The 23,523-nt window shown below is 38.3% G+C and overlaps 4 protein-coding genes across 6 annotated transcripts; 2 read left to right on the forward strand and 2 right to left on the reverse strand.

The window, feature by feature from the left end:
* Positions 1-1,564: 1,564 nt before the first annotated feature.
* On the reverse strand, positions 1,565-8,238 carry LOC137731992 (ABC transporter B family member 11-like). The gene is made up of 13 exons (XM_068471265.1): positions 8,103-8,238; positions 7,262-7,750; positions 6,841-6,895; positions 6,579-6,754; positions 6,273-6,494; positions 5,949-6,187; positions 5,255-5,780; positions 4,864-5,137; positions 3,869-4,761; positions 3,187-3,453; positions 2,764-3,027; positions 2,355-2,648; positions 1,565-2,059 (listed from the first exon to the last, which is right to left on the reverse strand). The coding sequence occupies exons 2-13, from the start codon at positions 7,580-7,582 to the stop codon at positions 1,682-1,684; spliced, it is 3,909 nt and encodes a 1,302-aa protein (XP_068327366.1). The 5' UTR covers positions 7,583-7,750; positions 8,103-8,238; the 3' UTR covers positions 1,565-1,681.
* A 4,029-nt stretch (positions 8,239-12,267) lies between these two features.
* On the forward strand, positions 12,268-17,351 carry LOC137731846 (uncharacterized). Of its 2 annotated transcripts, none has more exons than XM_068471086.1 (17): positions 12,268-12,695; positions 12,819-12,916; positions 13,132-13,251; positions 13,399-13,488; positions 13,599-13,714; positions 14,027-14,126; positions 14,234-14,305; positions 14,386-14,433; positions 14,523-14,600; positions 14,683-14,802; positions 14,970-15,075; positions 15,541-15,638; positions 15,979-16,113; positions 16,286-16,416; positions 16,529-16,591; positions 16,722-16,800; positions 17,111-17,351. In XM_068471086.1, exons 1-17 carry the CDS (start codon positions 12,398-12,400, stop codon positions 17,192-17,194), a joined length of 1,836 nt encoding a protein of 611 aa, XP_068327187.1. In that variant the 5' UTR covers positions 12,268-12,397; the 3' UTR covers positions 17,195-17,351. The 2 variants fall into 2 exon arrangements, with proteins under 2 accessions (XP_068327187.1, XP_068327186.1); XM_068471085.1 differs by having other exon boundaries at positions 12,269-12,695; positions 15,541-15,704.
* Positions 17,352-18,057: 706 nt separating this feature from the next.
* Positions 18,058-20,452, forward strand: LOC137731580 (protein TRIGALACTOSYLDIACYLGLYCEROL 4, chloroplastic-like). The gene is made up of 5 exons (XM_068470726.1): positions 18,058-18,337; positions 18,422-18,674; positions 18,761-19,115; positions 19,575-19,915; positions 20,151-20,452. The coding sequence occupies exons 1-5, from the start codon at positions 18,075-18,077 to the stop codon at positions 20,346-20,348; spliced, it is 1,410 nt and encodes a 469-aa protein (XP_068326827.1). The 5' UTR covers positions 18,058-18,074; the 3' UTR covers positions 20,349-20,452.
* LOC137731581 (uncharacterized) lies at positions 20,418-22,848 on the reverse strand. 2 transcript variants are annotated; one of them, XM_068470727.1, is made up of 6 exons: positions 22,520-22,848; positions 22,348-22,450; positions 21,472-21,611; positions 21,038-21,400; positions 20,867-20,929; positions 20,418-20,770 (listed from the first exon to the last, which is right to left on the reverse strand). In XM_068470727.1, exons 1-6 carry the CDS (start codon positions 22,607-22,609, stop codon positions 20,534-20,536), a joined length of 996 nt encoding a protein of 331 aa, XP_068326828.1. In that variant the 5' UTR covers positions 22,610-22,848; the 3' UTR covers positions 20,418-20,533. The 2 variants fall into 2 exon arrangements, with proteins under 2 accessions (XP_068326828.1, XP_068326829.1); XM_068470728.1 differs by having other exon boundaries at positions 22,557-22,667.
* Positions 22,849-23,523: the final 675 nt, after the last annotated feature.

Raw genomic sequence — 23,523 nt, forward strand, 5'->3', positions numbered from 1 at the left:
AAAAAATTGAAGGAGAGAGGAAGAGAGTGAGAGAGAATGTGGGAGTGAGGAGAGTGGGTGAGAGGTTGTTTTTTTTTTTTTTAAATTAGAGATGATAAATTTACATGTAGGTGAAATAGCAAAATTTTGTTTTGTGAAATTACATTACTGTCCTTAACTTTTTTTGTTGTGATAGAAGATAAATACGTCTTTACACTCTCTTTTGGTTGATAAAAAGGGTTTCATTAATGTAGTTTTAGATTATGTAATTGTTATTTATTATTATTATTGTTGTATGATAGAAGACTACTTTACTCCCTATGATTTTATTTGTGATAGAAGACTAAATTGTTTTTTACCCTCTTTTGGTTGGATTTCATGTTTTCATCATCTCCTCTGACACTCTCTATTTGTTTTCCCAACAAAAAAACCTAAGCCCTCTCGTGATTTCGTCCCTCTCATCTTGCCGGCAAATTCATCAATGTTTCTCCTGCTTTCAACAACTAAAAGCGTATTAGCCGTTAAATTTAATTTCCAAAATTATTACTTCTATTTTCAATCTCCTTGATAAATAATTACAACATGATATGAAAAATATAATAAGTGTAACATTACTCGTGAATTGATATTCGACATTCGACATGAAAGTGACAGAGTTAAAGTTGGTCCGAGTTTCTTTTGTAGCATGTGGGCGTTTGTGGGTATTCCGATAAGAGGCAAGCAATCAGTATTATTTCGAGGCAATTCGCGTGCACCTCTTGTTGCCAAACAGTCGAGAATATTTCGTTCAATTGGTGGATGTTGTGTGTTGAAACTTGAAACCATTTGGACGTTAAAATTGATGCAATTAAGGATGGAGTCAGAAATTTTTTTTAGTGGGGGCAGTTCTAAAAACAACTAAGAAAATCTTATTATAGTATGGTTTATGATAATAGGTATGATTTCAAATGATGATGTATCACAATTCTAATGTTAAAAAATTTCAATATAGTAGTAGAAAGTGGCAAAGTGATTGGAAAAATATTAATACAGGATAGGGAGAAGAGGGGTTTTTCGGTTTGAACGACAGAACAAAAGTACTTTTGCTCATATAATATTTGATATTGAGTATAAGTAGTATGATACATATACGTTCTTAAAGAATAACGCGTGTATATTATATAACTGTAATTTGTAACTAAACAAATAAATTACTTGAGTACGGTATCTACCCCAGTGAATTCGCTTCGTCCATGGATGCAATCATGCATGCAACCACCCAGTTGGACGTTAAAGTTGATGCAATCATGCAACCACTCGTCAAATTTGAGCCGATCGTAAGGCCTGGTATCCAGTTTAGCGAAAGACTCAAAAGTGCCGAAGACTTTGTGGAACGGGAAAAAGGATCTAATAATGTTGTCGAATCTCTCTTGCTCCACGTGAAATTGGATGAACCTTTATCTAATGAGTTTAATTAGAGTAGAAAATTGGTAGTGGATCTTACTTTAAGCGGTTTAGTGCATTTAACAATTCACATCAAGTCCTGTGTTCGATTTTTCTTTCCCGAATACCCTTAGTAAATTATATAAAAAAAATTGAAGGGGCAAAACTAATGTAAACAAATCCAACATTATTAAGGGCTGTATTCATAAGTGTTGTATTACACTTCAGATTCCAAGTGAAGCTTTCAGGAAAGAAGAAAAAAATGGAAACATGCTTCTTGCTAATTTACCTCTTTGCAAAGCTCTCTACGATGAGGCACTGCATGGAGTGCTACCAAAGAAGCATAAATGCCATCCTCGACATTGAGCAAAGTTTCATGCTTTCCTTTCTCTGCAATCACTCCATTTTTCACCACGGCTATTAAATCTGCACTCCTGATCGTGGATAACCGATGAGCAATCACCACCGTGGTTCGATCCACCATGACACGATCCAATGCATCTTGAACAACGCGTTCGGATTCAGCATCAAGCGCACTTGTGGCTTCATCTAGTAGTAAAATCTTTGGGGCCTTCATTATGGCTCTTGCAATTGCCACCCTTTGCTTCTGTCCACCGGACAACCGAACACCCCGCTCTCCTACGGTTGTATCATAACCCTGCATTGTTTTCCAAACTCTATGCATTAATCTCCATCATTCTCAAGATATTTTCGTAATATTTCGTCAACTAGTCCTCATTTATGCAACATCATGGCAAAAGTGAAATACGTACATATACAACCGGTTATATACTTAATCAAAGACAGAACTGGGGGGAAACAAAATAGACAATAAGTTGTATAGTGTGCGTTTATTGACACTTCAGTGTCCCTTCAGTTCTATTTTTTATTAAAATTTTGTGACCGGTCCTATTTGTGCATAGATGGACAAATGTGTTTAAGTTAGTGCCCACCTGTTGCAAACTACTGATGAATTTGTGAGCGTTTGCCAATTCTGCTGCAGCTATAATTTCAGCTTCTGTTGCATCCCCTTCCTTTCCATATGCAATGTTGGCTCGGATTGTGTCATTAAACAATACAGGCTCCTGGCTCACCAGCCCCATTTGCTGTCTCAACCACTTTAACTGTAGCTTTTGGATTTCCATTCCATCTAGTGTAATGTAACCTGAATCAGGATCATAAAATCTCTGCAACAAGGAGACGACTGTTGATTTCCCACTTCCGCTTTCTCCCACCAGAGCAACTGTCTGCATAATGTAAATCAAAATGTAAGTTCCGGTAACATAAATCAGACTAAGAACTCCAAATCTTTATATTGATTGAAAAGGAGGAGCAAATGTACAAAGCATGGTAGTAAGTTACCTTGCCAGGATGGATGGTCAAGCAAAGATCCTCAAAAATTTGAACGTCAGGTCTGGTTGGATACTTGAAACTCACATGTCGAAATTCAATTTCTCCCTTAACATTTTCTATAGTTTTTCCTGAGTCATCACTGGAGTCTATCTTTGATTTCCGGTCGAGAATTGCAAATATGGAAGCAGCAGAGCATTTTACTTTACTTACATCAGGGGCTAGGGATCCAGACTGAGACACTCCAACAGCTGTTATAGTGAGAGCAAAGAAAACCTGTAAACCAGGACAACAAATGTTAATGGACTGAATCGAATAATGAAGATTTATATCTCAAATAACAAGTATTTATTTAGCAAAGTGCGCATCCTGCAGTTATGTTTCCTGAGCTAGGTAGTAACCTGAAGACTTGTAGCATAATGTAGAAGAACTTACCCGGAAAACATCAGAGAATGTCGTCTTGCCTGCTGCAACTAGTCGGGCACCAGCATAAAAACTACACGCGTACACAGAAAAAAGAAAAAAGAATGATAGCCCAAATCCTATCCCACTGATTAACCCTCGTCTTATCCCTGTCTTAATTGGGCCTTCACATTTTCTCTGGTATAACTCCATCACCTTCTCTTCAGCACAGAAGGAAGCAATTGTTCTAATACTCCCTACAGCATCAGTCGCTACTTGACTTGCCTCCTCGTACATTTTCTGCAACCATTTAGAATTTTCAGTATTGTTAGAAAAGGATTAGTCTTATACATGTTATGTACGCTCACCAGCCACTAGTTGTAAGATCTTGTTTGGTATCAAGGATTGGATTGGATAACTGATTATGTTCCACGTATATTGAATGAAAAAATGGATGATGTTTTGCTCCTGATCACCTAGTGAAGATGGGACTTTCTTGCGCAACTGTGTATCAGGAGTTGCTTGTTCCTCCTATTTTCATAATTGATACTCTTGGCGACGACAGGGTTGGTTTAATCAGACTCCATCTTGTTTCTGTTTGAGTTCTGCTGTTGGTGTTGTCTCTTTCCATCCGAAAAAATGGTTGATGTTTTGAGGTGCACCAGATAGCAGTTGTAAAGTACATATTTTTTATAGTTTGAGATTGGAGAAATACCTTTGCATCTGCACTGAATCCTGTCATGAACTTGACTTGAACGTAACCAGTTACTCCTAACAGCGGAAGCAGAACGAGGATTATAAGAGCGAGTTGCCAATTTGCCACAAAAGCAATCACCAAACCAGCAATTGCCATTGCTAGATTCCCAACAACCAAAGCTAGAGCATCTCCAACCAGCCCTCGCAGAGAAGCTGCATCTGCAGAAAGCCTTGCACCAATTGCACCACTCGAGTGCTCAGGATCGTCAAACCAACTTGCTTCCATGTAAACTACCTTCTCAAAGCACAGAGATCGGACTCGTTTTATTAATTTACAACCAGCCACAGCAAAAAGGTAGTGTCTTGCGGGAAGTACTATGAAAGATGCCACTCCTAGAACAATGAAGATTAAGACCCAAAACTCAGAGTCCTTTCGGAGTTCATGAGGTGGCTCAAAGAAGGACTTGATTACACTGGATATCAGTACCCCAAAAGTAGGTAAGATTGCCCCATTGGCTCCTGCGGCTATGGTACCAAGTAATAAAACAGGGATCTCTGGCTTGTTCAAGTAAGCCAGGCGACGAAGTGAAACTTCTGGAGGCGCGCTTGATGATGCTGACTCAGGAATATCAGATCCTGTATGCGCTGTTTCAGGGACACCTACTGCAGAGGGCACATCATACGAGACTGAGAAGGAATGATGACTGCTACTTCCTCTTCCAGATGATCCCTTGCTTATGGATCGTAAGTTTGAAAGTCTTTGTCTTGAATGTTTCCGATAATCCATACTTATAATTTCTGGCCCTTCATGATCATTCACAGAAGTTTGCTCTGACACACTGCTCATTTCTTGCAACCTTATAAGCTGGCTATATGCTCCATCAGGGTCCTTGATTAGCTCAGAATGTGGACCTGCTCAGATGAAAAAGATCAGTATGTGCAGTATGATAAATTGTAAGAAAACGTGGAACTATTGGCAGTGAGATTGCAGACCCATATGGTATAATAGGATACCTTTTTCGACAATTGTTCCCCTGTGTATAACAGCAATGGTGTCAGCATCCCTTACTGTGCTCAAACGGTGGGCTACAATGACTGTGGTGCGGTTTACCATAATTCTGTCCAGTGCCTCCTGCACAACTCTCTCAGATTCTGCATCAAGAGCACTTGTGGCTTCATCTAATAGTAGAATCCTTGGGTCTTTCAGAATTGCTCTAGCTATGGCAACTCTCTGCTTTTGGCCCCCAGACAGCTGAGCTCCATGTTCACCAACCATTGTGTCGAGTCCCTGATAAAAGAATTGAACAAGCAAAATGGTAAAATTCCACCAAGTGGAGTTAAAAATTGACAGCAAATATTCAGCGAAGAAACACCCAAACTTAGAGCAACTATAAACAGAATTAACCTGAGGCAGTTTGTCTATGAATTTAGCAGCATTAGCAAGCTCAGAAGCAGCCACTATTTCTTCATCAGTGGCACCATCCTTCCCGTAGGCAATGTTATCTTTAATGCTAGAGGTAAACAAAACGGGTTCCTGGCTGACAAGGCCTATTTTCTGTCTGATCCATTTCAGCTGGAACTCTTTCAGATTAATACCATCAATAAGAACTTCACCAGCTTGGAGGTCATAAAATCTCTCAATCAAACTGATTACAGTTGATTTACCACTTCCGCTCTCTCCAACCAAAGCAGCAGTTACACCACTAGGTATTGAGAGTGAAAATCCATGGAATACTTGTTCATCTGGTCTCGCAGGATAACTAAAATGAACATCCCTCAGTTCTATGTCTCCGTGTATATCGTGCAACTGCTTCCCATTAGTATCATAAGCATCTATCTCCGGCTTTCTGTTAATCGTCTCAAACATCTTATAAGCTGCAGCTTGTCCAGCAGCAAATGCATTCATGGATGGAGATGCTTGCCCAAGAGACCTGAAAATTTATAGCATTAACTTTCATATCTTGATATTCTGAAGCATCACATTATCCAATTTTTGGAGTGAGAAAGGAGGAGGAGGAGAGGAGGAATAGTCTATAAGTTTTTTAATATCGCATTCTTGCAACGCAAAGATGATGCCAAATTTATGGAAATGCACTTACATGGAACCAGTCAGCACAGCGAAAATTACATTTATTACTTCTCCTCCTGTATATCCTCTTTCAAGAATCATCTTTCCGCCAAACCATGTAGCCAAAGCATAACTACACATCATAACAAGCATTACCGTTCCAATTCCAAATCCAGATGTCAAGCCCTCTTGCACACCAGAATTGTATGCCTTAATTAAGGAGTTGTTGTAATTAGCTATAGCTTGTTTTTCTCCTGTAAAGGATGCAACCTGCATTGGGAACGCCTGTAAGATTTAGTTCTATAAAAAGACAATATTATTATGAAAATTTTATTTTAAAGACAAGTAGGCGTACAGTTCTTATTGAACCAATTGTCTGCTCTACTACAATTGCTGCCTGTGAATAAGCAGTTTGCCCCTGGGATGCCAACTTCGATATAATTATGCCTATGACGGCACCAGAGAGGACGAGAAGGGGAAGAGATGATAGCATGACAAGGGTGAGAAGCCATCCCTTCACAAATGCTATAACAAAGCCTCCGATGAATGTTGCAATTAATTGGATAAAACTTCCTACCTGCCATAAGAAAATGAAACGGAATCAAAATGTTAACTAGAGATAATGACAATAACTGAAGGCTATTGTGTGGCAAGTAAATACCTTTTCGCCCATTGCCGCTTGAATGAGCACGGTATCACCTGACATCCTCCCAACAATTTCCCCAGTGTTCGTTTCTTTATCAAAAAAGCCAACATCTTGCCTTATAATTGTTTTCAAGTATAAACTTCTTATTCGTGAAGCTTGTCTCTCTCCAGTGACCATCCAGCAAGACATTTCTGGCATATAGAAAAAGCTAATTAACTCATTTTCCAATAAGCCAAGTTATTTCCTTAATACCTGCAGGGAGTTCAGTAAAACTTACGTAGAAATGAAAGAGCAGCAGCTGCCACAGCCAAATAAACGAACTTTAGAGCCACCTGAAAAGGATATTAGGTTGGCCTAAATTATTTCCCACTAAACCTAGTAATAATAGTTGCATATAGCACAATTTACAAATATGAGAATTTCTTAATGCAGAAATTTGGTGGAGGGGCAATGATCCTATTTAGCAACAAAACTGCAGGCACCAGATAATCGGAACAAAAAAAACACAAAAAAAAAGTTCCAATAAGGAAGTGGAGAGCTCAGTTGACATAAAAATTCGGATGGAACTGTATCGAACAATGTACTGCATACGTTGTTTTTTGCTTTCCTTTTATGATATTGCTCGGTTGACTTAATTTCTAGAGATGTTGCACTACCAGAGAGAAGTATTTATCAGGTTTTAGTCACAGAATATTTACCTCGGAAACTGCATCAACCACGCCTTTGGTATTCCCCGCTCCTCCAAAAGAATTAATCACTTCTCCAAGGATTATGGTCATGAGAGGCATACAGATCCCATTTCCAATGGCGCTGATTGTACCAACAGACATTAACAGGTAATCCAAGGAATCAGCAAAGTAGAAAAGCTTGTGAAATGGAACCGTTTTGGTGCCATCCTCCTTGCTCTTGCTTGTATCTTGTGCGTTGTTTTCAGAATCCACCACTGCTGAGTTTCCGTTTGATGCTGTCGTGCCCTCCTCCTTGATTACATCTCCATTAACAGGATTTTCCTCAGCCATGTCTTTAACAGTAATAGTTTTAACTTGCTATAATTGACAAGCAGCAGCACTTCCGAACTGTTCTTCTTTTTTCCCTTTTGTTTTCTTGGAAATTCAACACTTCAGAAAGCTTAGTTGCTTTGTTTTACAACACAAGCAACTCGGACAACTTGGATGGTGAGATCAGAGCTGCAGGAGAAACAATTTATGGTTCGAGTAAATTGTACTTAAAAAAACCGCATTAGTTCATGAGCATTAAATTGACTATACAGGACCTCTTGCAACCAAAGTTCTGCAGTTTTGGTAAGCAGTACAGAATACAAACCCATCTACGATTCCGGCATTGAAAACAAAAAATTTGGCCCCATTGAAACAACACAAGAAGTAGTAACTCAATAAATAACGAAGAAGGGTGGTTGTTATTTTGCAGTGAAAGATTATTACAACAGAACTAAACTAATCATTAAAATTCTTCACAAAGCATGCAATATAGGGAAGTTAATTCTTCTCAGATTTTCATATGAAAAAAAAGAATAACCACCTTAAAAACTACTAGCTTGATGAAACAAGGAATCAAACGAAGGAAGGAAACAAGTGGGCAGCTGCTAACGCATGCTAATTGCTAAAGGACTGAAACTTTAAGGAAGAGACAGTTTAACAAACATCAGAGGTGCAACCTTAAGAGTGGTGCAGGAAACATTGTAACTGCGAAAGTTTTTTGGGAAATGGGTTGATAAAGTTTTTTGGAATATTCCCCGCCAACCATTGCTTTTTATACATCGCAACCCTACAGATCAGTCAAACGTTCACATTATGGAGAAGATTAAGGAAAGTAGATACTTTTAAACTTAGTGGAATGAAATACAATTCAAGCTCTGACCCTTGATCAATTTTCTTAGTTTTTAGGAAACTAATTGGAAATGTTTGAGAAAGTGAATAGTAATATAATTGATTTTTTTAGTATAAAAATATGATTTTTCGATAAAGTAAACAGTACCGCGAGCTTTTCGTTAAAATTTTCTTCTTTCTTTTTTTATTTTATTTTTTATTTTTTATTTTTATGGTTTTCTTCTTCTTCTTCTTCAAGTAATGAAGTATCTGGGAAACTTGCGTTGCTATGATATCTGGCGGTCGTAGTCCAACTTCGATATACCATTTGAGCTCCTGGGTCTGCTGTGCTGCTTGTGGGTTGCGATTTACGATGTAGCCGTCGCGTCCTGATGTACGGAGGTCAACTGTGCTCCGACCAGCCTACCCCACTGTCCTGTTGGCTTTTAATTTTTACATGGACGACGAGTTTCTTCTTGTAATGTCATTGGGTCCGTGTTTGCCTTTCCAGTTTTGTACCACTTTATCCAAAAAAAATCTTCGTGGCAGTCCAAGTCCAACCAACATGCACTTCTCCCTTTAAAACTAATGAAAGTGATTTGATGGATTTAGAATATTTTCTTTTCTTAAAGTAATTTAAAAAGTATATATATATATATATATAAACTATCTTAATTTAATTTTATGAACATTTTAATCTAAAAATTTTTAGATTTCAATAAATATTAAAAAATCACTAAACTGACACTATGAAACTGGTGAAACATAATGAAAGAATATGAAATACATAAAAAAAAAAAATTAATTTAGACTGTTGGATCTTTTATTTACCGTTGATTTAATCACGGTAGGTCTTAGCCGTTGGATTCAATGAATTTAGAAATATAAAATTGAAAAAAAATACACATATATAGTCGGTAAGCCCACTAACCTAGGGGTTTGACCTAAATTTGCCTCAAATATGAGTTTTGGGTTAAAACTCATATTTGGCCCAAAGGTTGGAACAAGTTGAAGTGGATTTAGAACCTAAAATTTGAGTTTTACTTCAAGAGTTTGAATAGGTCTAATGAGTTTTTTTCCAAAATCCAAAGGACCAAGATTGAATCATACCTAAAATCTTGACCATATTCTTGGCCAATAATATGGGGCGATATGCATGCAACACATTATCATTTTATCGAATGTCTCCGAAGGGACCATGCAATATTGTTATATTTTTACACGAGCAAATAATAATGCAACGAGTATGTCCTTTTGTTTTAGAAAACAAGGAATGTGTTGTTAATTACTGTTAAACAAAACAAGAGACAACATCTTATTAGGTCATGATGTGAACGGAATGAGGTTCAAGCTTGTTTTCCTGTATCGCCCTTATAGCGTGACAAGTCTAAGCATGGAGAAAAACAAAGAAAAAGAGATTTACACTATGTTATGTACTTGCAAATTCTTTTTCTCCAGAATAATGCCTATTTTTCTTTGTTTCTCTTGCTCTTTTTTCAATCACAAAGAAATGAATTTACTTTGTTATTCTAGTAGTAGAGAGAAATGAATTTATCTTGTTATTTATAAGTTTTCTCTCTATATGATAGAGCGATATCAATTTCTCTTACACCTCTCACACAAAAATAATAAACATAAATGAATTTATTCTGTTATATGCAAGTTTTTTTTCTGTCTATAAACTCATCAGTGTTTATTGTCTACACAACGAATTGAGTAAAACAAGAAGCTGGTGTTAGAATTATGTTCATAAATTGGATAATTAAGTTGCATCTTAAAAAGAAACACCACAAGGCTGCAACAAAACACAAATGATGGCATCAAATATGGCTTGTATGGAATATTATTGCACTCATGAAAATAAAAAATGCTCGAGCTTATGCTAAAGAAGAACAATTTCAGTATGACTTTCTAGGGAGACTTTTTCTTGGGTCACTACCATTTTAGGGAGACTATTTGTACACGCATGTTTATAAATATATTCTTTTTACACAATGATGTTGATGTAGAAGAAAGGGTTTTGGCTAAACCGCTTGGCAGATCCGTAATAATTAAGTATCCAACTAGTTAATTTGAAATTCTGAATTTCGAAATGACAATTATCATTAGATCGTAATAATAACAACATGTTTATAAAACTTTAATCAAAAGATATGTCATAAATCTTTTCTCAAGTTGCTCACAATATAGAGCCAAAGAGATTCTCTGATCTGTTGAATTAAGCATTGCTTAGTGGCCAAGTTAGTAAAATTAATGAAAGGACTATCTGGCCAGCTCATTCGATGACAAATCTATTTGCACGTGTACTAATTAAGCAGTCGTAACCAATAGAAACCTAGTAGGAAATCAAGTATTTTGTTGAAAATTCAAAACCTCTAGATTTTCAAGGGATGATAATTGGGAGTCAAAGTTGGTTGTGGTCGAACATTGAGTTGCATCCATGTCACATTGGAAGGAAATCATCGTCATGTTCTCATTGGCATTGTTTGTTTGCACAGAATCAAGGTCAAGAATCGATTCTGTTAATGAGACTCAATAGAAATCGGATGAAGATGTCATGTCTACCTTGAAGAAACGAGAGAGTTTCACGCCTTTGTGAGAGGTTTTCTAAACAATACTTCGGAAGATTGTATTACTAAGGCAGCTCTCACTTTTATTAAACCATGAGGGTTGAGTATGATCAAAATACATAAGAATATCATGCTTTTTGTGAGCGACATCCCTGAACCAAACATTACTTGGAGAACTGTCCAACTTGACCAAAGGTTGTCTGTTCAAAATTTGGCTCTTAATTGGAACGACATACATTGAAATGGTAGAGAAAGTAAGGTATTTGGCCTCCAAAAAGGACTGGGGTTTTAGACCCTCAGGAAATCCCCAAGTAGTGCGGAATAGGATATTCACCAGATTGCTCCCTGTAATGTTTTTGTAGATTCTGAAAATTTCATGGAGGTCAATGCACCAGCCAGCCAGTGTGATGGCGAACACGATGAACTAAAGCGAGTTTAATACTCATTCTTGGGACAGTGAATTGGCAAAATTGTTGAATAATCATTTGCTTATACATTTAATTATGGTGGATTGTTAAGCATAATTGTGTTGCAGCTGCAAACAATTTGATTAGTAACTCCGATAGAGTGATGTGCAGTTCAAATAGGTGATTAACAATCGAACAAAAAAAAAAAAAAAAAAAAGATTAAAAACATTCACTCCTGCACACAATGTCTTGTATTCGAAGTGTTGCTTGTATCCTAAACAAAAAACAGACCTAGGATGATTATGAAAAGGTTTTGGAACTTAAAACAGATTATCACTCATAGCAGTTGACCAACCTGAGAAAAATATGTGATGGGCCTCATGATTGAAAAAATCCAAAAGAAGAAAAAAAATGATTATGCATAAATAATTTACGTTGCATATGAACTTCATATTCAAGTGATTAATTATGTTTTGTTTTAAGGTATCCTCGTTCTACTAGGATGATGATTATTAATTCTCTGCTCTTGGAATGTGAGTAGTTTGATTTTAAATTCGTGTGAATGTAATTTCTATTCTTATGAATATTATGTAAGTACTTTGTTAGAAGAAATCACGATTTTAAATTTCACTTATTTGCTTTGATGAAAAAGAAGTTTTATATAAAACGTCATAAGATAATACAACATGTTTTTGACACGTTGTGAAATGGACATTGAATATCTTCGAAAATTTAGACATGTTTATATAATTTTAGTAAGGTTAAGCAAGCCAAAGCTAAAAATAAAAATTCTCTGGCGGTGGTGCCTCGATAGACCCGACAGCGGTCGCAGCAGCTGAGCGACAAACCAATCAATCTCTTCCACAAAACACTTAAAAAGCAAACCTTCACTTGCACCAGTGCTTTTCCTGTCGTTGTACGAGACTTAAAATTATCAGATATTTTCAGATTCCACTCTTCTTCTACTCCTCTCGCGCTCCGCAACTGCAACTGCAACTGCAACTGCAAGGACCCAGCTTTCAGCTTTAGAGATGTACGCGTCCGAGGCGTTGGGGAAATTCTCAGTTTTCAGAGAGACCCCTGTTTCAATGGCGGCTTCCAGCTCTCTCAGAACCCCGTTTCGAATCCGACCCATGTCCCAGAACTTCATCAGCAGCAAGAATTTGCTCCGGAATCATGGAATGACGTGCAACTGCAGCAGCGGCGGTGGCGGCGTTGACGAGAAGTCAGCGTTTTCGTTGACTTCGTCGAGCAAGTACGAAGTGGATTACTTGGGAGAGAAAACCAAAGGGGATTTGAATGTGAAGATGGAGCATCTCCAAGCTTTTGGTAACTTTTTATTATTCCCCTATCCAAATTCCAGTTCACTCTTTCAATTTTCCCACTTGTGAAACTGCAACTGCATTAGCCTGCAATGTGTAAAGTTTTGATCTTTTTCGAAAACCCGCGTAGGAATTGATGGTGATGTAACTTTGAAAGGGCCGATTGAGGAAGTTGCCAGAGTGGAGGCTGAAGAAGCTGGAGACTTGCTCAGAGACTTGGGTATTCGGGTGCTGTTATTTAATCTTTTTGTTGCATACATTTGTTTTCAAGTGACAATTTTCGATCTTCGCACTATAGTTTTAGCCATCTGCACCCCAAATTGAATAGCTTACAATGTTTGAATGAGTGTTTAATTCACCGGTCTTGTTCCAGTGAATGTCGCACTGATCATTTGCTTATGGTGGTACTTGTGCATCGAACTTACCAGAACTTTTATGTGCAGAGCCCTTTTTCGTCCAGGCAATCACCTCGTGGCATTTTCTGTAGCCGCACGTTGAATCTCCGATCAATCAGTGCCATCGGATATGATATGGACTACACCTTGATGCATTATAACGTGATTGTAAGTTTCATCAGTTTCTGTTTTTGTATAATTTTGCATTGGCAGTGTTGGAGCCAGAGTGCATTAGTAACCATTACTATTCTGGTTACTGCTGGTGCTGGAGGAGGTGGAATTGTGGATTGTCTGACATGGATTTGTATCTTGCAGGCTTGGGAAGGGAGAGCTTATGATTACTGTATGGAAAATTTGAAGAAAGTGGGCTTCCCTGTTGACGGTCTTGCATTTGACCCTGACTTGGTACCATCTATAAACTTGGTGAAAATTTAACGAGTATTTACATTTATGCAAGCCAGCAGATCTTCAATTTACTATTTTCTTCCCCACCTTTGTTCTATCTTTTCATATAGGTTATTAGAGGCCTCGTCATAGACAAAGAGAACGGAAACTTGGTGAAGGCTGATCGATTTGGTTATGTTAAGAGGGCTATGCATGGCACATCCATGCTGTCTAATCGAGCTATAAGGTACCCTTGGAACCTTTTATTCTGATTATAGAGAAACAATGGAGAATGTGACTCACGTATAGTGTCAGCCCATGGATTTATGTTTAGTCTCGCACTGCAAATGCAAATTCAGTTTTCTTTTCTGTTATAACTAACAATAAGATTTTCCAAATGAATGTAACTATATATCATATGTATACTTGGTCTGCCCTTGTATTGTAACTTTGCGTATGCGGCTAGGTTCGTCAAGCATGTAGCTCCTTAGAATATCATTTTGGGAAAAAGCTGGAGTAGTATATTCTATAGTGTGGCCTAACTTTCTTTCCATTGAAGTGAGATGTACGGGAGGGAACTGGTGGACCTCCGGAAGGAAACTCGGTGGGAATTCCTTAATACACTGTTCTCTGTCTCAGAAGCTGTGGCTTATATGCAGGTATTGGTGTTGTTTTAGCTAGATCACTTTTTTACACAACTGACTCATTTTGTTGCTATCATTTTGCAGATTTTACTTATGTAGATATTGACTCTTCATTTTTTCAGATGGTTGACAGATTGGATGATGGAACCATAGCCGCAGAACTTGGTCCACTTGATTATAAAGGGCTCTATAAGGCAATATGCTCTGCCTCAATTTTATAGAGCTCTGGCATTGGTTTTTTCTTGCTCCTTTTTAACTCTTGACATGATTTCAGGCTGTTGGAACAGCCCTCTTCTGGGCACATGTCGAGGGTCAACTAAAGGTTAATATATTTGTATGTTTAGTATTTGTTTATTGAATAAGAATCAGATATGGGTTTGTGAACATGAACTGATTTTGGCATATATGCAGAGCGAGATAATGTCTAAGCCCGAACTGTTTGTGGCACCTGATCCAGAATTGCCACTAGCGCTTTTGGATCAAAAAGAGGTATGTCTTATAGCATCTCATCTTTGCATAGCCTGTGGCTATTATTTAACTCCTAATTTACTTGGACTTATTTGTGCATTAGGCTGGTAAAAAGCTTCTGCTCATTACCAACTCAGATTATCATTACACAAACAAAATGATGCAGCATTCCTTCAACAGATTTCTTCCCAATGAGATGGGTTGGAGGGATCTATTTGACATTGTAAGTAAATGTCATCCGTCTAGTTTTAACTTCGTGCTACATTGAATAACAATTCTCCTTTTGGGCCTCTGCTCTACAGAAGTCTGATAAATAGTTATGATCTTTAGAATTGTAACCAGGCGTCAACAGCAGTGAGTCGATTTTTTGTTTATTACTCTTATATGCAGGTAATAGTCTCTGCAAGGAAGCCAGAGTTCTTCCAAATGTCACACCCAATGTACGAGGTAGTGACGGGTGAGGGCCTCATGCGTCCATGCTTCAAGGCTAAAACAGGTGATAATGGCTATACTTCAGGGTTTAGGCGAAAACAGGTGATAGTGTGGCTATAGTTTGGTACTTTTGCCTGTTTAGCACTGAATATCTTGTATGTGGTTGAACATGCTTTTAAGGTGTCTAGGATAAACAATTTTGTAATAAAATTGCGTGTGATTCTGTGGACAATAATGTCTTCTCTTAGTCTTGAGCAATGGATAGTGACTTAGTCGTCATGACTCATAATTTGTAGTGAACTTTATATGCACGGAAGAAATACAGTGAATGAGCAGGGATAATACCTGAGGATACCCGTCTTCATGGCTATAGTAGATGAATTTAGGTGCATGTAATAAGGGGCACTGCTTGCCAGGATTGCCTGAATATTCATCTGTGCTTTGCGTTGATCTGATTATTCGATTCATCTATACTTTGTTGACATCTATTTATGAATCTCATTCTCATTCAAATGTCTTCTTTCTGCAGGGGGATTGTATTCAGGAGGAAGTGCTCAGATGGTTGAGAATTCCCTAAATATCCATGGAGATGAGATATTATACGTTGGTGATCATATCTACACCGATGTAAGTCAATCCAAAGTTCATCTGCGATGGCGAACAGCATTGATTTGTCGAGAATTAGAAGAAGAGGTTTGTGCAGTTGATTTCGCTTTGCATGCTAGAGTTCAGAAAGGGAAATGCAACTAACAATTTGGCGTTACTCGTAATATGGTTTACCTAGAAAAAAAAAACATTGAGACTACAAACTGAACCCGCATTTATATAAGTATTCCGTTATTCCACAGACCAAACACTGTGAACTAAATTTATAATTTGGTGTCCTAGAAATTGAGATGTTAATATACTTGAGCTGTTGAATGCTAATAAGGGCCTCAATTTGTTTCATGAAAATTTTGAACTGCAGTATAGTGCTTTGATTCATAGCCGGGGTCATAGAGCAGCACTAGTAGATCTTATAAATCAAAAGGAGGTCGTAGGGGATCTTTTCAACCAACTTCGGCTCGCCTCACAAAGGCAAACCAAAGGGCGTCCTGCTCAAGTAAGTTATCTTATGATCTCATTGCTTATGTTTTTAGTTAGCTATTAGTCTAAATTGGTTTCGTTTTGAATCATCAGCATTGAATAAGCAATGTGAATGCCTTGAATGCCTAATCTAAGACTTATGTGATGTAGTGCTTCTTAACCTTATCTGGATTTTTCTGTACTTTCAGACCCTTGCTGCAACAAACTTGGATGATCAAGAACTCTCAGAAAGCATGCAAAAGCTACTTATTGTTATGCAACGACTAGACCAGAAAATTGCTCCGATGCTAGAAGCAGATGGAGAGCTCTTCAACAAAAGGTAAGATGCTTACAAAGAATACGGAATTGTTTATTCACTACTAGTGTTTTATTTGTAGAAAAAGTTTGTCATATGAACATACAGTTGACCTCTTGAACCCACCTTGCATCAGGTGGGGATTTCTTTCACGTGCAGGGTTCTGGGATAAAAGCCATTTGATGAGGCAAATTGAGAAGTATGTTCTTTCTTCTGACATGTTCACTTTCGTTAATGTGAACTCTGATCATGGCTGTGACTGATGTCAAAATTGAAATTATGAATGTCCTCGTTGACATTGATCCTCTCAATTGCTTTTCATCTTACAGGTATGCTGATATATATACCTCTAGGGTGTCCAACTTCCTACATTATACACCGTTCATGTATTTCCGCTCACAGGAACAGGTAACTCAACTATCACGGCTTTCTTTATCATGCTTTATGTGTTTGACAACCACTAAACACCAAAGCTTAAATTGTTAGAGAATAAGCGAAACTGTCTTCTTCAAGTGCAACCCTGCACGATAAATGCTGACATAGAAAAACATATCGGTGTAGCTCCGCTCTGCATTCAAACTCAGGATTTCTATGCAGACGTGATACAAAGTAAAGAAAATGCAAATAAGCAATGTATTACACTCGCACACAATCCTATAGTCTTCATGGCAACGGCCTTAGAACTAACGCTTATACGCCGTGCCTTTTGTTTCTGCAGACGCTTGCTCATGATTCGTATTCATACTACTGTTCGAGGTTTAATGGATCTGCCATGGACGACGAGGTGAACTGTATGTCGTAGAACTGCATTTTTGTTGTAAATATTGATCATGGCGGCCAAGTTTACCATATTGATTTTTATTTGAATATCCTAACTCGAGTATTGATCTGTATGATGATCCGGCACGTTACAACTTCAAGGTTTCAAACTAATAACAATAATGTGTGATTACTAATTAGTAATCAGTGCTTCTCCAATGGTCATGGCTTGTGACGGATTTACGACACCAAGGTGTTCATCACCTTTATCATTTCATCTATGCCAAGGCTCAAACGAATGACGAAAATTATACGTTAAAATTCAATCTCTCACACCTATGTGGCCTTGTTTGAGAGAATTTTATACGAAACGTGTGTATCACCACACCGCGTCTCGCTTCAATAATATAATGTGTAGATGCTTGGTTTTTTTTTTTTTTTTTTTTTTTGTCAAAGAGTAAACTTTATTAAATTTTAATAGTAACAATTACATCTTCAGCTAAAATATTAAATAAAAACTCCGGACCAATACCATCCCAATGTAAAGCATCTCTATGTAATGTGTCGATGCTTGTTAGGGTCCATAAAAACGAAGAATTAAAAATAAGGAAAACTAATGAAAATGATTTGAAAATTTTTGAGTTTTAACAAAAAGAACAAAATAAAGGGTAAAGTGAATAGTACCATGATTGACTTTTTAGTGTAAAAATGTGGTTTTTCGTTAAGATAAACAGTATCGGAAACTTTTCGTTAAATTTCTCAAAAAATAACACAAAAGAATCACAAAATGGGACCTATCCCACTCGAAGCACTGTCGTTTCCAAAGTTAGACGACTTGTCGTTCATAAATTTGTCAAAGATCAAATGGGTTTGAAGAAGTTGCAGAAGCAGCAGAAGAAGCTGAAACAAGAAGCAATTTGGGAATGGAGATGAAGAAGCTGAGATGGGCAATGGACGGCAGCTTCTGGGACCTCGACATGTCGACACCGAGGACCCTCGATGGACTGGTCCGGCCGGTTCCCGGCGACCCACTTCCTCTGGGCCTCACCCGTGGCGCCAAGCTCTCCAGGCCCAAGCAAATCGACTTCATGCAGCGGTTCATGCCCTCCCCCTTGGTCCCTTCCTACGCCCCCGCCAACGGCTTCACTCTCCAGCGAGTCTTCACCCTACCCATTGGCGACAATTGGTAGCCGCCGCCAAAATCCACTTCACTTTCCCTTTTGCATTTTTCAAGTTGAATCACTAATTCTCGAATTGAAAAGCTCTATAGGTTCGGGACGTTTCTAGGTCAGTTCAATGTGCAGCGGTTCATCTCCGCTGTGAAAAAGAGCGGGAAGGAGGCGCCGCCGGACTCTGTATCTTCGTGGATGCAAAGCATTGGAACTCACCTGCGTGAGAAGTCGTTGTACGCCCTTTCTTTCTGCTCTGAGTTTTGGCTGACACCCGATGACACATTGGTTTTGAGTGTGGACGGTTATGGCGATGACAAGAAACCTCGAAAGAAAGCACTTTTTCAGCACAAGGTGCCTTTTTTTCATGGAAAATTCTCAGTTTTTTGCCCTTGTTGCTGAGTTTGTAGTAATGCTGTGAAAAATCATGTACATTGCAGTTTCCTCATCATAATTTGACAGTGGAGGCAGTTTGGCCGGGACTTTTCGTTGACAAACCCGGAAACTATTGGGATGTGCCATTCTCAATGTCACTTGATCTGGCTTCGGTTGCTTCTGACTCCGGTGCCAGTTATCATGTATGTGCACGTCATAATTCGGGTACTCCTGAGCGGTTTGACGGTGGTCAGAGCGATGGAGTTCCTGCTACTCTGCTTCCTGGTTTGTCTGTCACAAGTGCATTTTCCTTTAAGAAGAACTTTGAGCTTTGGAGGAGTCATGCTCAGAAGTTGAGAATGGTCCAACCATTTGATATATTCCTTTCGAATCCTCATGTTTCAGCTTCAGGGATTATTGGTAAGGCACTGCATTTGCAGAATTATACAGCTAGTTGATAAGGAAGGACTAGGGAAGGGAGAAGATGATGAGGTTTTCTATAAGAACTAGTTAACACCCTTTTGCTTATATAAAGGAGGAACGCTTTTTCCGGAACTTACTAGAAAAGAAACAATCAGTTGTAGCATTAATAGTAAAACTGTTTGCTCGTAAATTGGGATCAGGTAGTCCAGTGCGCTTTGCCGTTGAATACAATTTTTGTCAGATTTGTCTAGGAACGTACTCTTACGGTGCAGAGTAGGGGATGGTTGTGTGCAGAAATTGCAGTATAATTTTGCTTATGTTCATTATTAACAAACCTGTGACAATTAGGTTTAAGGTGAGTTGGGTCGAGTAGTTTTGTTGCGGATGCTTATGATGCCAAACTGATGTATGCAACTCTTGCTAATTGATACTTCAAATTCATTATTTCAAACATAGGTGCTGCTATGACTGCCTCGTTTGGTGATAGTTCGGTTAGGTCACAAATTGCTGACGATGGTCCTCAGGGTTTTAGAGGTTTTAGTTTTCGGGCTCCTGGAGTTAAGTCTGCCTTTCTAGCAGATATATTTGCATCAGCAACATTTACAGCCCAGCATGGAAACTTCCAAAGACTATTCCTAGATCTTACTCGCCTTCACGCCTGCCTGGATTTTCGTTCTGGCTCTAAGTTTCTTTCAGGTGCTGCACATCTAGCAAAAGATTATTTCAATTCTCAGCAGCCAAAGTTGGAAGCTATACAGGACATTTGCCCCAATGCCACACTTTCTCTTCAGCAGCAGGTATTTCTCTTGTATTAATTTTATCTTCCATTTTAGCAGAAAAGACGTCAATTTGTGATTTCAGAATGCAAGTTTTTAAGTTTGGAAACTTGTTCCTGTTACATTTTCGTGAGTTGAACTTGAGCTGCACATCGTAGTAACTAGGATTGCTTCTCTTTGGGATGTTGAACCTGAGCGGTGTTGACATGAATGTTAGCTCTGAACTGCGTGTAACAATTTCTGCAATTTGTTGCAGATTTGTGGACCTGTCAGTTTCAGGGTTGATTCAGGAGTCATAGTTGAACTAAAGAACCGAGATTGGAATATACGCGTGGATGAGCCCGTCTTTGCGCTTGAATATGCGCTGCAAGTCCTCGGTTCAGCTAAAGCCGTCGCTTGGTATTCCCCAAAGCACCAGGAATGCATGATAGAGCTTCGTTTTTACGAGACATGAAACCATGTCCTACTGTGCAGTGATAGGGTTTGTATTGTTGGATCATTTTGAATCTTCGAGGGAGATTTCCCCATTAATGGAAATTTTCATTCACCATTTCTTAAGTGCTGTGTTGTTGGAGGGGGAACTAACAAATTGAAGTTAATTACTTGTTGTATATTGTTTGGTTGGTACAAGTGAAATTCTTAGTAGAATGGAAGCTTACATGAGCCAATAGTATAATGCCTACCAAAACTGGTTGTGAAGGAACCGGATGGAAGCCGTAGATGCGCCTCGTTGTACTTGACCGTCACAAGACAGAGCCCGTGAGGTGGAGCAAACATGGTATATTTGGCAAGCGCTCTCCGATCTCGTGTTGCCAATATCTTGGGAACAATATCAGGAGGAAGTGCTTCTCTTCCAATTTGAATCAGCAGAGCGACCTGCAGAGGTGTAAAAATGCAGATGCTTATACTTTTGCTGCTTGGAACTAAAAAGACATTAACTTTTGACGAAAATGGTTAAAACGAATGCTTCACCATGTTCCGGACTTGTCTGTATAAGAAGCCGGAGCCTTCAACTTCTAGCCGTAAAAGAACTCCCTAAACAAGGATATGACCGCAGAATCAGTTATCAATCAATGAACAGCAATGCACAGAACTCTCAAATTCAACTACTGTTGAAGAAATCTTTCGGGGTTTGATTGTTACCAATTCAATGACATCAAAACGGAATATATCCTTCACTGGATCACGCACTCGTTCCTTCTGGGAAGCATTGACAAAAGCAGAGAAATCATGGTTTCCAATAAAATAATTTGCAGCTTCTCGCATAACAGCGGCGTTTAGCTTATGAGCACTATGGTAAGCATAGTGGCGCTGAAATGGATCCATGAAAGTGTCGTTATATATTTTGTAATGATAAATCTTGCTTTTCGCTGAAAAACGAGCATGGAATTCAGGCACTGCAGGGTTGATCTCCCTAACTCGGATATCATCAGGAAGAAGACCATTGAGAGCAGCGTGAATGCTTTCAATGCTGTCATAGCCGAAGGGTGTGACAAAGTGTGCAACCTGAAAGCACAACTGAATGTAAGTCTGTGATATGGTTGATTGTGAAAATGCTTGTTGTGAGAAATTCCGACCTGACCCCAGGCATGTACTCCTTTATCCGTCCTACTTGCACCGACGAAATGAAGATCGTTCCTTTCCAGCTTCGTAGCGCTCATTAGAGCTTTCTCCACAAAGCACTGTACGGTGGGTGGGGAACTCTGATATTGCCATCCTGTAACATTCATTGAGGTGTTGGGAGATGATTGATGCAGAAAGTTGAAGCTTAACATCAAGTTGAGAGCTTTTGAAATGGGCGTCTTAAATATCTCAAATTGGAGAGGTCCTTGGGTGTCACCGGCTATACAACCATGAGCCTATCTCTCATGCCAGACACGTGGTTATTTATAACTGTTGATACGATAAATTTTCTCCTAAAAATTAAAACTGACAGAAATGATGAGAGAGATCCGTGGCAGACACGTGGTTATATATAACTGGTGATACGACAGATTTTCTACAAAAATTGACAGCAAAGAATGACCTTCATCGCTATAAGGTGCTCGATTTACAAAGTTGGAAGTTGAGGAAAATGTAAAATCCTTCTCAACGGCATTATGTCAAATAATCATAGAATCACATTTCTAAGCAGAGTTTATTGGCCGCAGAAACTTTTTTTCTTTTATATATGGGCGATATTATACCTTAAACTAATCAAAATTGTGAGAAAGGATTTGAAATCAAGTGTACGGAGCACATTCGCTCTAGCCAATGCTATTCTCATCAAAACTTAAAATTGAAAAATAAAGAAACCACTTTTCGGTCACATATTAGCAATTGGGTTCCTCATGAACGTAATACTTAGCAAAACCCAAGACTGGGCGCTGACTAATAAAGCAAAGCACATCAAAATTGAAGCAGAAGGAGGGCAAAGCTCAAAGCTTTAAATTTTAATGGAAGAAAGAAATAACCTGCATAACGGGTGCCGTCGTAAGCAATCACCAAGCGCCACTTGTACCCACCATCCCCTGTCTGCTTCTTTACCATTTGCTCTCCAATTCCATCCTTTTTGTTCTGCAAAATTTACCAATTTCTGTTATCATCAGTTAGAGAGAGAGAGAGAGAGAGAGAGAGAGAGATTACCGAGCTGCTATTAGTGGGAGTTGGAGAAGAGAGAGACCCGTTAAGATTAGGGGGAGAAGGAAGGGCTACTACAACTGCAGCACTAGTCATCTTCTCATCTCTCCACTCAAACCCCCAAATGTCCGTCACGATGTTTTACTCGTTACATTGCAATTCCAAAGGGTTTAAGGGACGGGAAATCAAATCTTCAGCCGTTCAAAGAGTCAAAGGCAAGGAAGTAGCAAGATGAACGGTCTAAAGACGCGGATGTACGAGACATTTTCTCAAGCCTCGGCTGTTCAAGGTACTCCACATGATTCATGGCTGGTTTGGTATTGTTGTACTTTAAAAAAAAAAATTGTTTCTGCTGTGCTACGAGAATAGACAGCTATGAAATAAAGTAGTAGAGTGTTTGGTAAACTTCTTTGTAAAAGTTCTTTTAGCAAAAAAAAACAATGTTAAAGTGTTTGGTAAATTTTTATGTAAAACCGCTTTGACTGTGTAAAATGACTAAAAAATAATAGGAGTTTTAATAAAAAGCCCGTGGTATTGTTCATATTAACGAAAAACCACATTTTTACACTAAAAAGTCAATCCTGGTACTATTCACTTTACACTTTATTTTGTCCTTATCGTTAAAACTCAAAGTTTTCAAATTTTTTTCATTAGTTTTCCTAAAAATATATGATGTTAAATATTATATAATAATTTTTTTATCTTTTCTTTTATTATGACATTTATCTCTACTAATTAATGAAATTCTTTGTCAACCAAAGAGGGTGAAAGGACAAATTAATCTTTTATCACACAAAAAAAATGATGGGCAATAATATAATTTCACATCCAAATTTTACTATTTTTTATTGAAACCTCATCTACAGATGATGTTAAAATACCTTTAATATTAAAAAAAATTAAAAAAAATAAAAAACCTCTCACTCTCCCCCATGTTCTCTCTCTCCCCCCTCTCTATTTCTCATTTTCTAAAAAAATGTGTTAATGCACACAAAGTGTGTAGGCAAATA

This window comes from Pyrus communis, chromosome 4 (genome assembly GCF_963583255.1).
Source record: "Pyrus communis chromosome 4, drPyrComm1.1, whole genome shotgun sequence".
Taxonomy (NCBI): Eukaryota; Viridiplantae; Streptophyta; class Magnoliopsida; order Rosales; family Rosaceae; genus Pyrus; species Pyrus communis.